This window comes from Tripterygium wilfordii, chromosome 11 (genome assembly GCF_013401445.1).
Source record: "Tripterygium wilfordii isolate XIE 37 chromosome 11, ASM1340144v1, whole genome shotgun sequence".
Lineage (NCBI taxonomy): Eukaryota > Viridiplantae > Streptophyta > Magnoliopsida > Celastrales > Celastraceae > Tripterygium > Tripterygium wilfordii.
This window is the reverse complement of record NC_052242.1, coordinates 167,816-181,804: the sequence shown is the minus strand read 5'-3', so window position 1 is coordinate 181,804 and position 13,989 is coordinate 167,816. Positions and strand designations below refer to the sequence as shown.

General features: G+C 36.1%; 2 protein-coding genes across 5 annotated transcripts; both read right to left on the bottom strand.

The window, feature by feature from the left end:
• Positions 1-170: 170 nt before the first annotated feature.
• LOC120009074 (probable receptor-like protein kinase At5g18500) lies at positions 171-4,310 on the bottom strand. 2 transcript variants are annotated; one of them, XM_038859524.1, is made up of 8 exons: positions 3,936-4,310; positions 2,766-3,438; positions 2,537-2,641; positions 2,206-2,328; positions 1,964-2,134; positions 1,745-1,874; positions 1,292-1,504; positions 171-678 (listed from the first exon to the last, which is right to left on the bottom strand). In XM_038859524.1, the coding sequence occupies exons 2-8, from the start codon at positions 3,428-3,430 to the stop codon at positions 562-564; spliced, it is 1,524 nt and encodes a 507-aa protein (XP_038715452.1). In that variant the 5' UTR covers positions 3,431-3,438; positions 3,936-4,310; the 3' UTR covers positions 171-561. The 2 variants fall into 2 exon arrangements, with proteins under 2 accessions (XP_038715452.1, XP_038715451.1); XM_038859523.1 differs by having other exon boundaries at positions 2,766-3,459; positions 3,936-4,307.
• Positions 4,311-8,353: 4,043 nt separating this feature from the next.
• LOC120009851 (nuclear envelope-associated protein 2-like) lies at positions 8,354-13,833 on the bottom strand. Of its 3 annotated transcripts, XM_038860568.1 has the most exons (7): positions 13,067-13,833; positions 12,637-12,729; positions 12,233-12,539; positions 11,967-12,074; positions 9,519-9,980; positions 9,302-9,403; positions 8,354-8,873 (listed from the first exon to the last, which is right to left on the bottom strand). In XM_038860568.1, the coding sequence occupies exons 3-7, from the start codon at positions 12,401-12,403 to the stop codon at positions 8,706-8,708; spliced, it is 1,011 nt and encodes a 336-aa protein (XP_038716496.1). In that variant the 5' UTR covers positions 12,404-12,539; positions 12,637-12,729; positions 13,067-13,833; the 3' UTR covers positions 8,354-8,705. The 3 variants fall into 3 exon arrangements, with proteins under 3 accessions (XP_038716496.1, XP_038716497.1, XP_038716498.1); XM_038860569.1 differs by lacking the exon at positions 12,637-12,729; XM_038860570.1 differs by lacking the exons at positions 12,637-12,729; positions 13,067-13,833 and having other exon boundaries at positions 12,233-12,620.
• Between the last annotated feature and the right edge of the window lie 156 nt (positions 13,834-13,989).

Genomic DNA, 13,989 nt, shown 5'->3' with positions numbered 1-13,989 from the left:
CTCATGAATAACAACAAATATCTAGATTGTATTCTTTCTATATCATTCTGCAGAATCTAGCACACCATAACGCACGATCACTAGCTTTAACCATATGCATTTTTATTTCTATAATCAAAGTTAACAGACGGAGGCTTCCAATCATGCTTTTGCTATATCATTTCCTTACATACAGTAAACCAAATGTCAATTTAACATGACACCAAATTTTCTTTTAAACAGAAAAAGTACTTCATCAAAACATCCTTAAAGAGCTACTCAATTCTATGCACACCTCCCAAATGACTTGGGTTCCTCAGAAGTATCAGTTTTTTAAACAATCATCTCTCCATCTAGAAACCAAACGCAAGAATAATAAAAACAAAAGAAACAATAGCAATGAATACCTTCCCCAAAAGATCCAACACACCTACATATTGACAGACTTGCTCAGAAGTGAACCCAAGAGTATTTCAGGTTTTTTTTTTTAAAAAAGAACCGTTAAGAATTAACCCCTTCCCATCTGAAAATGGACAATCAACTCATAAATTCTTTAGAACATCCAAATGAATCGCCTGTTTGTTATGTTCGTCTTCTCTCTGATCTAGACCCTGGATAATCACTCTTATCAGTGTCGGAATTTTCCTTCTGTGATTCAATCTCTGTGCTACCTCCATGTGTTCTTCGATGCCGGCGATCCTGAAAGTTACCAAATTTCACCTCAGCACTAATTCAAAAGTTGATCCCTTGAAACATGTCCATTCAGAAGGATAGCATGTAACATATCCAGATCAATTGGAAGAACTTAAAGCTGGCCAGTTATTAGTATGAAGCTCATTACCACGGTAACACCAGACCATATAAAGAAGTTCTCAAACTATATTTAAAATGGTCGAAAAAGTGGACAAGTAACACATAAAAAGAAAGTCATTCGAGTAATTTGTTTTATCACTCAGATGAAGTGTGATAACACATTTTGATTTTAACCTTCAGCTCGACTGTTTAGGAAAGCTTTTATAATGCAAAGCAAGGAGCACGAAGAGAAGAAACATTCAAATGCCCCCATGATGAGATAATTAGATAAAGATATGGTGTCAATCCAGAAAAGGACCAAAACTGTAGTGTAGAGCTCTTGCAGTGCAAACAAATTTAGACCAAAAAATACTATCATCATCAAAACCTTTGCCAATAAATGAGTCTGAGCTGACCCAAGATAGGAGGATTCCTTTTCATTCTAATCATTTAGATTCATGCATAATTTTAAACAGAGCCTATCAGAAATACTTTTGTAGTGTTCAAGTCAGACACTAACCTCTCTTGGTATAGGATATTCCTCCGACTCAAGCATACGAACAACTTGACCCATCTTAGGTCTTTTTTCAGAATCAGGATCAACACACCTCAGAGCAGTCAAAAGGGCCCGCTTTAGAGCTCTAGTTGGTGGCCTTACCTCAATATTTGGGTCAACCACTTCTTCAGATCGCCTGTTACCAACCATCATTTTCAGCCAATCAACAAGGTTTACCTGTTAAAAAAGACTTCTTGTCAATGTAATACCTAGAACAGGTAACATGCGATATCAGATAAAGTGAATTGATATGATAGAGCTATTCAGGGTTGATTCAAGTCCTTAAATACAATTTATTGCAAACAATTATAATGCAGTTGCAAAGTTCACTAGTTTCATCGATGACTGTTAAGTAGCTTTATTACATTAATGCCTTGTCAGCCAATTAACAAACCACATATAATAGTTATTGCATACCTCATGAGAAGAACGGCCATAGTCCACAGGATCTCTTCCAGTAATGGTTTCCAAAAGAACAACCCCAAAGCTATAAACATCACTCTTTTCATTCAGAAGACCGGTATTAGCATATTCAGGAGCCACATATCTAAGAAAAGACACGAAATTGTGAGACAGTAGAGAGAGAGAGATTTAAGGAATATTATAGCGTTGTAAGGAATTTGAGAAAATACTCACCCAAATGTTCCCATAACTCGAGTTGTGACATGGCTCATTCCAGCACCCAACAACTTGGCCAGGCCAAAGTCAGAAACCTTTGCATTGAATTCATCATCAATTAATATATTGCTTGACTTAATATCTCGATGGACCACTTTTGGCTCGATTGCCTCATGCAAGTAAGCAAGACTGCAAGAAATATATTACGACAAATGAGACCTAGATCAAGACAGAAAAAGGAAGCAAAAGAATTAACTTACGCCTTAGCCATGCCAAGAAGAACCTTCATGCGGGCCTCCCAAGTAAGATAACCATGCTGACGCATAGCACCATGAAGCCATTGTTCTAAATTTCCATTGTTGACATACTCATAAACCAACATCCTGTGATAAATATTATTTAACATATGAGACCATATACTTCTATTATTGCCATCAAATATGACTAGATGCAATATGGCCACACTAAAATATTTGCCACAAAAGATGCTTTCATACATGTTTCCTTTTAAAGATGTGCTAACAGGTTCAAAATAATTTATTTAAGTAACCAATTCAAACATCAAACTAGCTTCCTGAATAGAAACCACACCTATGTGTTCCTTCAATGCAGTATCCCAGAAGACGAACCAAATTCTTGTGGCGCACATGCCCAATAGCTTCAACTTCCACTCTAAACTCTTTCTCTGCTTGGCCCCTAGAAAAAAGAAACAATTAAGAGTTGAACAAAATTAAAACTCAACAACTAAAACATGAAATAATCAACAACAACTAAATTTTAGTAACTTAATAGATTTCCAAAAGGATAATTTTCAACTCACAGGTTATTAAGGATCTTCTTAACTGCCACTGGAGTTCCATTGATCAGATGTCCCCGATAAACGACTCCATATCCACCCTCACCAAGTACATTTTCCTTAGAAAACCGGTTTGTTGCGAGTTCAAGATCCCTCATTGTAAACCAGTGACCCCAACCTAGGTGAGAGAACTCAGGCAGTCCAGAAAGAGGAGAAGGAGCAGTTATTGGATATGAAGAAGAAGGCTTGTACACAGTTATTTTGCCCGAACTTCCTTCTTCACCTGACTGAGATCCACCATCTTTTTCTAAGTGATGAAATGAACCTGATTGACTGCTATTATCCCCATTCTTCAATTTGCCCATACCCAGATGAACCATCACCTTATCAGAATCCTTATCACTAGACTTGTCATGAATTGTGAGAAGAATCCCATCCTGAGGAACAAACTCATTTGTTGGCACTTGCTCTACCCGGACTTCCTTGATTTCCTTTGAAACAGTAGGGATTTGGCTAAGAGGAAGCCTGTTTCTGGTAACTCTTGATTTCTTCCTCGAAGTTAAACAGAAGGACAACACGGCAAGAATGACTATGATAAATAATGCTACAGCAACCCCAATCACTTCCCAGACCTTGAGGCCAAAAATGTGAGTCTTCTTGGATAATTCTGCGTTCAGATCAGTGGCCATGTTTTGTTCTGCTTTGAAACGGCAGAGACCTAAATTAATGGCTCAAGAGAATCAAGAATATTGTTGATCTTCTGGGTTTTATCCCTATTAATGGTATTTAGGGTGGCTATACCTTTTCAAAAAAGAAAAGACATGAAGATTGATATCCCCACATATAAACATGGTTACATATACTTCACTATTCCTATGCATTTTCAATTTCCACGTCAATTTATCAAAACACGTGAGAACATACCGCAATAGCATTAATCGTAAAAACCAGAACTAGAAGAGAGAGACCAAGAAGCAGAAGAGCAAGACGGGAAGTCAAAAACCACTTCAATGAGCAAATAGACAGATCAGGAAACGCAGGGATTGGGATTAAAAAAAGCAGATAACAAATTTCCATCGTTCCTAAAAAAATGGTTCATTAACAAGCCAAAAACTTGTGATCTTTACATTCGAAAACTGGAAAGAAAAAAAGGACAATAGATATCAGAAAGAAGTAATGCCTCGTATCATTTACCTATGAGTGATGGTAATCAGGATAGGAACTTCCAAAGACCAGATCTTTGAAGCCACTCCACCATTCCCCAATCTTCAGGCTAAGAAATCGAAGCCCGCATCCTCAGATCTCGGACCCAGAAACACCGTGCGAAGAACAGTCCTATCTAAGGAAGTAAGGAACCCAAATCAAGGGAATGCACAGAAAGACCAATTATATAGACATAAAGAGTTCATTTTTTTCATGTGGGCTTCGTCCATGGAAGCAAATGTGAATGCAAAACTAAACTGGGATGCAGCTTTCTGTGAAACCAAAGCCAGAAAGAACAAGAAGAAAAAGTCTTATTTTGTGGATTCAAAGTTCTCGCCAGGAGAAGGAGGACATGGCATTCCGTGCAATAGAGGTGGTGAATGGGGTGGGGAAATAATTAGAGAGAATGGATGGAGTTATCTGTGGTAGGTGATGAGTTTACAACACATCATATTACGCATACAGTAAAAGAGAAGCATGGGAATTTGACGGGGTTTTTCTTTAGGGGGCTTGCTTTGAAGATGACTGATTATCAGTAATTCACGCGCCACTCTCTCTCTGTCTCTCTCACATCTGCTCGGATTTACCTCTGGTTACATTTATTTTTTGCCTTTTTCAGCTTATCAGCTTTATTCTGTACTTGGTAAGTCTTGACTGTAAGAACTAAGAAAAACTGAAAAACTTTTTTCCATAATTTTTCACTTGAATTGTTTGATTTCATAGTTTTAAATTAAAACTTTTTTTTTTTGTTGGGTTTGTGTAATTTTGTTTAGTCTATGACTATGAATGCTGTTGCTTAAATATTGATATTCTACTTATTATTAGCTATTTAGCTGTAACATATGTAGTTACAATGATGTTTAATCTATATCTTTGTTGGTCAAACATCTCAATTAATGTAGGCAAGTGATGATTATGATGGGGAAGAAGGGCAAAGGAATACGCAATTACTTGAGAGTTGAAAAGGGAATACCATCCATCAACAATGCCATAGGGATGGAAAAAAAATAAGTTTCGGATCAGACAACATCACATGTTTATGAAATATTTATATGTTCGAACCCTAATTTATATTGGATTTCGGACATATTTAATTAACCAAACCCTGAATATTTTAAATCCTGACAAGTAAATCGGACAACAACTTAATTCGAGTCAGGGTCCGGATAAGATTTCTGTTTTTGGATTTGAACATGGTTTTAAACCGAAAAAAAAAAATTTGTGTTTAGACTCGAATTTCAAACATATAACTTTTGTACAAACTTGATTTAATTCTAGTCGGACAAATTTGGTCATCCAGACATAGTTTTGGCACCCCTAAATAATGGTGACGGATTAACTAGACAAATGAATAGTCATTGGCCATCAAATTTTCTATGATTCCCCATGTATGATTTATGATTATTCATGTCATCAAAATTTCTTTTCATCTTTACGCATGCCATCAAATATACAAATCCTCTTTTATCAAAAAATATATATATACAAATCCTCTCATTTTGTCATTTTACATATTGACAGTAAAAGCACTAAAAATCAGTACTTTTATCGAAATTTGTAATATGAAGATTTCAATTGTATATATTCATATATATATATATATATATATATATATATATATATATACACACACATCACATGCCCTAATAATAAAAACTTTGCTAGTTGCCTAGCTAGTTGGTAATACAATCTTGGAAGGTAATATTTTATGGTTAATTTCATAGATGTCATGACTAGGTAGTGTAGGTTCAGAGACTTGGCTGCAGCCACATTAATCAGTTTTGTGTTTTTATATATATATATATATCAGTTAGTGTATATATTGCAACATCATAGTAACTGGCTATCTGGCATGTTGGTACTTCTTAATTAATGCATCCTGTATAGCAAAGTCTTGAAAGAATTCTCATGGATTCTTTCAACCAAATCCAAAATGGTAACCCTTTTGGCCTAAATTTTGGAAACTTGTTCGATATCCCTATATTATTCTCCCTTTTCATTGCTAGTGTAATTGGAGCTCTTGCTTCTAGAGTTCAATCTCTAAAGAATGATTATTATGCTAAGATAAAAGTCACACATCGAAAAGTTTTTTTAAGGATATATAAAACCGTACGGTCATTGAGACCCATTGCAAGGGATCCTATGACCTATATCTTAATGTTGTCCCATGAAAGATATTAATTAATATAAATTTTTAAGGAAAATTATGAGTTATTTTTATTCATTTTGGACATGATATGCATGCTTGGCATGTGTCTTTGTTATTCGAACTTGCCATTGAACATAAAAGATAAGCAGCTGTTTGGATTTGGCTTGATAATAAATTACTAATAATTGACAAACGTTAGAATGTAGGCGACAAATCAATTAATATCATCCTGAAGAAAAATGAGGATCGATGAGTTTCCATGGAGAATAATTTGCAGAAGATGGACATGCATTGCATGCTCCCATTGAAATTAATGGGGAATATTTTGGTCTTGGTACAATTATCTAATTAATAATGGAATGTATATATAGAATTAAGTTTCTCTAATGCAATTAATAATTTTGAAGTAATCACATTCACCCCATAAAAATAAAATATTCAAAATAAAAACGCAAAAGGGTTGCCAATTGATACTTTTTTTGCATAGTAGTGTGTTTTATTAATGAAATTGAAATTGACTTTTTGGTTGGGATCGATCGATTATAATCATTTTAAAGTTGGATTTGATTGAATAGTTTCGTGAAACATCCCATAAATTTGGCTTTTTGTATATGGAGTAGTTGTAGTTGCATTGAATTGGATGTAATATATATATAGTGAATACATGGAAACAATTGCATTGCATGCATTATCTCATGACTCGACAAGCAAAAACCCAAAACCCAAAAGGAGGTTGGATGGTCATGCTCTACTTAATAATAATTACTCCCTGTCCCTGGATCTGGATGGATTATATATTGATAATGAAGCCCTAACAAATTTGATTTGAAACAACATATTTTCTCCATATATATTATATTATAATGGCATAAATCATATATAGCAACCACAAATTTAATCACTTTAATTCCCTTTATGTATTTGCTTAACCTCTTGGATATATATATATAGTTTTCTATTCCCCCAAAGAGTGCCTTCTAAGCTAAAAAATGAAAAAAGAGGAGAGATTATGGTACACGTTTCATAAGTATTCGACAAACCACCCTCCTATCAAAAATTGATGATCGAGTTGATCATCGGAGCATTTTTGGCCGAAACCTCTCAGTCAAGGATTCTCTAACATATTCTTTAAGTTTTGCAGTATTACTGATGACTTATATAAATCATTGATTGATTGCGGAAACGAGTAACAAGCTCCCACATTCATCTTTTCCAATCGTAAACTAACAAATCACATTCTGGATAAAATTGGGAAATGCCACCTTATCGGTCTAGTCTTAAGAACAAGTTTCTATACTTCAATTTTATTCCCAAAGGGTAAGGGGTGGATAAGAACCAACAATATATATATATATATATATATATATATATATATATATAGACATGGCAAGGATGGATTATGTGCCCCTAACTAAAGGCAGCAGTGATTAATGTGGTATCATCCCAAATCTGTGCATGTTTAGATGGTAGGTGGTGCTTTGTGTCTTAATTGTCGCATGACATGATTACTATTATTATCGTGCTTTTGTAGGATAGTGAACCGGTCTTGATCGGGAAGAATAGTGCAGTGGGCCAGAATATGCTTATTGGGCTTTGGATTCTTTTTACAAAGTTTCGAGCTTGGTCCATGATTGACGCCATTAGTAAATAGTAATAGTATTCACCAACTTCACCTTCAATCTTAACACCAGCTGTTGAAGGAACTGAACTGAGTGCCAGGTTCAACTGTTCTGTTAAACTCGGTTCAACCTCCGTCCGTAGCAGCTGGGTTGCAACTGTACATCGGTAGCATCATTCTGGTAACAACCTTCATGGCATAAAGAAAACTCGTGGGCATGTAGAATTAAGCAAAACTCATGATTCAACAAGCAGCTGGAGTTGCATTAGGGAAAGCTTGTACTGAAGCTCATTGCGGGAAAGGAAAAAGTCTTCCGATTTACTCATAAATCCTTGTTGCCCAAGGTACAATCTATCTATTCATTCTTATGAAATACGTCATATATCACCATGGTGACTATAGATGTGGAAATTTACTAAAACATTTAGACTTACTTTCATAATGACTGCAATCGATCAGGAACCGACAAACAGAAAAGATTATACCCTCTACAGCAATAGTGATTATTGCTATATACTTGCCATAGAAACTACAACTTAAAAACAGGAAATGATCAGTATATAATACCCAATGAGCTTTGTGCCATGGATCCAAGAAGGGACCACGCAACAACCTTAAGATCACTACACAAACTGCAAAACATCTGCAAACAAAAACTAGTTTACTGTCTCATGCTGCTGTTAATGCTACTTCAACAAACAAGTTCTGATCTACCAGATAATGACTTTTGCCTTTAGATCGATGCCTATTTGCTGTCAATTTGCCATAGATGCCAGGCAAATGAGTGGCAGCTCTGTTGTAATTAACTAATTACGATAACAACAAAAATGTTCTCTCAACTGACTTTATGCATTCTTTTCTTAGTTGATACTACATACGGGGAAAATCTACAAAGCGCTATTAAACAACCAAAATGGCTGTAGTTTTTCTAAACTCCTACACGGTAAAGCACCCGAGTATTTATTCACAAAAGTGACTGGAGAACCAATAGACTTCATCGCTTTGACAACACCACTAAGGTCAACATTGACATGGATACCACTACCTTGAATCCAGAGGTTTCCCAGAAATTATGCTTTTCAGGGTTGGCAGCAGGATCCTGTTGTTTTGCTGCTAACTGATCTCTAAGTTCTTTAAGAGCTTTGTCCCTCCGTTCTCCCATCTGCCACATCAAGTAATTCAGTTGTTAAACACGTAAATAAACCTACATGAAAAAATGGGGTAGATTGACGAAAATACAGTCTTGGAAATTTAATTATTTGGATGGCTTGGACTGGGAATGAAAATGAAACAAAAGACCGAAAGTAGCACCAGGGACTTTCTAGAATTCTAAATTGACAGCTTGTGCTCCGATTAGAGAACACATAAGGGACCTAGGCATACAGTATGATCTCAGACAATTCAGTTAACCATAACCTACATAGCTTCAATATATGTAATCGTATGCAGCCACAAGTATACTTTGTACTTAAGAATAAGAAGCTACAATTTGTCCAGAGGCAAATCTTGCACGCAAAATCTTATTGCAGATATCATTGACAGCATTGTGGTCTAAAATCTAAATATAAAAAATGGGGACAAAAGCATTACTCTTTGAAGCTTCCGAGTTTGAGCACGGGCTTCCTGTAGACAGAATTCTAACTTTAGAACCTTCTTTTTCAGTTCCTGATCAGTTCTCCGCTGTTTCTCTAGCTGCCCATAGAACGGGAAGAAACTCATGAATAGGAGATAAAGAAATATGAATAACTCAAATGATCTTAATTACAACAAATGAAGGTAATAGAAGAAAATGGAGAGAAGAATATACCTGTGACTCCAGTTCCTTAGTCTTAAGCTTCCAGTGCGCAGACATAACCCCAATCTCATCCTTCAGTTTGGCAATTTCTTCATCCTTTGTAACCAAAAGTCTATTGATTTTCTCAACATTTTTTGGTGATACCTCGTCCAACAACTTTCTCATCTCACAATCCTTGCTTGCGCTAGCCTTGGAAAGAGCTTGCACAATGTCCTGCTCAATTCTTAGAACTTCATCTTTCAGTTGCCTTTGAGAAGATTCCCTTTCTTGAAGATTCTTCTGCAAGAGATCTAATTGCTCTCCTAGCCTAATTACACGATCTTCGTGCTCTTTTATTGAATTGTTCTTCTCATCTAATTCCTTCGACAGAGCTAAACACTGAACCTGAGCAGATTGAGCTGATACAGCACTTGCATCTGCAGTCGTTTGAGTGACTGCAAGCTGTGATCTAAGACTGTCCAACTCCTTAAGACACTGTTTATCAATATAGAATAAGTCAGAATCATAAAAGTCTCAGCACCATGTTATAGAATCAGTTTTCGAGTTAAAGTTAGATAAGGAAGAATAATCATATGAAGAAAGCTTTCTTTTCTCGTAAAAAGCCTAAGATATCATTAGTTACACAACCATCCAATTGTCACTACATATGATGTAGTTTCTGTATTAGTTTCAACTGTCAAAAAATGATAGTTTTAAGTCAATCGAATTTGATAAGCAGATAGTGAACTACGCCATCATACATAAAATATCTTCTTGGACCATGAGGAGCTTTCAAATATAGTCGATGATCGCAACAATTCCATTCAAAGCTAACAGAGTTCAAGTAACTGAAGGGACCAAAAATGGTAAGGACTAGCACAGAAGAACTCCTAAATACTGCAAGGCTTTCAAGGAACTTTCTTTATTTTGTTTGCAATTAACATTCTCCCGAATCTGTTCAGATTGGTATCTAAGATATCAAACCAATCGATCATCAACTGCAGGGTTTTCAGTTCTGATCAATCACTGGTAAAAGTTTTAAAAAAGGGGAAAGAAAATTTTTTTTATCACATCACCACACACTGTGCCTCTAAACCTTCACAATTCTCATCTAACCACCTTGCATATCAGGATAGTTTTCCATGTTTCACTTAGTCATGCCTTTTGGATTGTATAAGGTATATCTACCATCTATCAGTAAAGTCTTCAAGCCCAAAATGCAATCAAAAACCACTTGCTTGTAGGTTTTCACTTTTTGGTAGGTTCTCAGTGCAAATAAAACAATGATAACTTCAGTTAAATTGTTATCTCATATAAAAGAGTTTAGTCAAGCTATGTAGAAAACAATATGATTTTAAGGTACAATTTGACATGCCAACATAAATATGTGATGGGAATTTAATATGCATTCAGATTCACTTAAAAAGGCATATTGTTAAATATATGAAGTAACTATCTGACTATAATAAAACAAAAGGAGAAGTTGAAGATATGTTACAAAATCATCAGCCACTAAATTCTAATTTCTATCCACCACTCGATTGGAAATTTAGTCCTTCAATGAGGATGTAATATATACAATCCATCTCTTCTAACAATTGTTTTCATGCAAAGTGCTAACCAGAACATGAATTGATATCAATATGACACCAGTTTGAAAAAGATTTCACTTAACAGTAAAAAAGTTCTAGTAATTTAATTATTCCTTGAGCTTATATGCCCCCCTGTATATAATCAAATAGGAAAATTACTTATTCTCTGAATACTTTGCTTTAGTTTAATGCCAAATGGACATAAACTTCCTAAATTATTTGATAATCCAATTGAGACCTACAACTTTAATGGTTAGGTTAAGACAAAATTAATTATCAGCCATAAGCAAGTAAGGGCTCTTAATTTCTTGCCTAAACATACTAAATAAATTTCAATGAATAAACTGGACAGTACTTGTGTCATCTTGAAAAGATAGGCAGAAGTATTTCTAGTTTCTAGTTTCTACCAGTACTGTTACCAACCATAGAAGTTCTCCATGTTGCTAAAAGATTCTTCAGGAGTGGGAAATCAACTAGAAAAGCCATCAATGTTCCACTAAATAGCCAATTGATTCCACTTACATTCAAAAATGAAATTTGCATCATGAAGACAAAAAGTTCCAGATCACTGAAACTATGAATAAAGAGAAACAATAATATAATGTGCAACGGTGCAAACACATGGTCACATTTCCTCTCATGGGCTCCGCAAGGAAAGAAGGAAAACAAAGACGAAAATCAAAAAGGCATTCCCAAAAAAGATGAGGATTATGGGTATGGAATGCTTGATAACTTCTGAACAGCAAAGCTATAAGCTAGATCGAATCAGTCCACATAGAGAACAACCCCATCATCACTGAATAATAGTGTTCATTAGAAATCATAAATCTGAAGTTCAAACATGATCGAAATTTCAAAAATGAACAGAAACAACTAAAAAAGAAAATACCTTTTCAGCAGTACAAGCAGAAACCTGAAGCTGTCCGTTTCTCTGCTCCAAACTTTTCTCCAATCTACGAATCTCCTCCTCCATTTGCTTCGCCTTTGTCTCCGCCTCCTGTAAGAAAGACGAACACATCCCAAGATCGTAAATAAACTAAGAAATCTACGAGGGCCCACAAACCAAAGAGACCCAAAAAGAGAAAAACCATGATTGGAATCAGAATTGAAGCCTCCCACCCCCACGCAAAAATAAAAATAAACAAAATCACATGCCTGTCTAGTGATTGTTTCTTTGGCATAGGACTGCTCCTGTGAAGAAAGGCGACTTCTGACCTCCTTCAACTCCGCAGCCAAAGACACGACGTTTCGCCTGAAACTCTGCTTTTTCTCGTTCAAATCCTTCAGCAAAGGATCGACATCTCTAGCTTGCTGTGAGACTGACATGAGTGAATCAAGAGCTTGGATCTAACGGCTAACGATTTGGAGGAAGGATCTGATGTTGACTTCATGCACCGAATCAAGTCCCAAAAATTTGTGGTTCTAATGGTTGTTTGATTGGAGGGCTATATGGTCTTCATATCTGCATGTGAAGGGGGGTAGTTGTGCAATAAATTCGAATCACACCCTTAAAGAAAATAAAATAAAATACTAATTCATGAAAAGGGCAAAAACTGAACCTGAAATTTGAAGCGATTCAAAGCATATATATAATCAGTTTTCTTGGGAAAATCTAGTCCAAGAAAATTCCAAAGTTTTTTCTTTTAAATCAGCTGCGTAATAATAAAGAGATCAGCTTTTGTCAACCTTAGCAATAAGTAGTGATAAAAAAAATAGAAAAACACGTAAAGGGTCTGTCATTTTCGCTCAATAAATAAAACGAGCAGAGAGAAGAAAATTCAAAATTCTTCTATGATTTCTAGAGAAGACAAAAATCCAGGCAAAATGAAAATCGTTTGCACCATTACTCCACCTTAAAAAGTATCATTGTTCATGAACACATTCAAGATTGCATTTACATATATGGGGAGAGAGAGAGAGAGAGAGCAGCCGAAGCCAAAGCTTTGCAAAAGGGATTGGAGAAGCAAATCTGAGAGTGCAAGACATGACCTTTCTGACTCAAATGAGAGAGCCAGAGGAACGTAGGAGAGAGTTGGTCGTCTTGAGAAGAAATGGCCGAGCTGGAGCCCCGGAGCAGAAAGGCCTCTGATGAATGATGATCAGACCGCGAGTCGATCGAACGACCAGAAATGGGAATCTACGGAAGGAAATAAGGCGCACATTTAGGGTTTTTTTTTTTTTTTTATGGTCAGTGTCAGTGTTGTATTGCCAGAGAGCGACGCAGGTAGGATTAGGTTCGGATAAGCCGAGCCTGGGGTTTGAGAAATGACAAAATCCGAAGCTGTGGAGTGTGAGTGTGACTGGTGGATTTGACTGAAGGGAAGCGCGGCAAATGCAAATTTTGGCAACTGCGGTGGGTGGGGACCACCACCAACCTCGAATGTGTGTATGCCGCGTGGAATCATCAATTTGAAAGAGGGGGAATGGATGGGCTGGATCCTCTCCTCTTTTGAAAATGGGCCTAAAGTTGGAAGTGAGCAGAAAGAGGGAGGAGGTGGGTCGGATTGCACTTGATTTTTGCTCTGATCCTCAGAATCCAAAAAGGGTCTCTCTGCTCTCTCAAACTCAAATGCAAACATAGAAATTAGAAAATGGCATATCGCAGTTAGAGCAATCACAGTGATTGTTTTTTGCTGGAGATGGGTAATTCATGGAGATTTGTATTTTGTTTATATGACTGTATTGGATGATGTATTTTACTGATGTGTATTGGTATAATAGTGTAAATTTGTTGGCTTTACTTTTTGTGTAATAGAAGTGGAATCCAGTATTGATTTTGGTGTAAAATATGCGTGTTTGTGCTGTGGGGCCCAGTAATAAACAAACATGTAGGCATTGGATTTGTCATGCTCACATCCATGGGACAGGAAAAAGAGGCCAACACAATTATACCATTGGAGCATGATGTATTT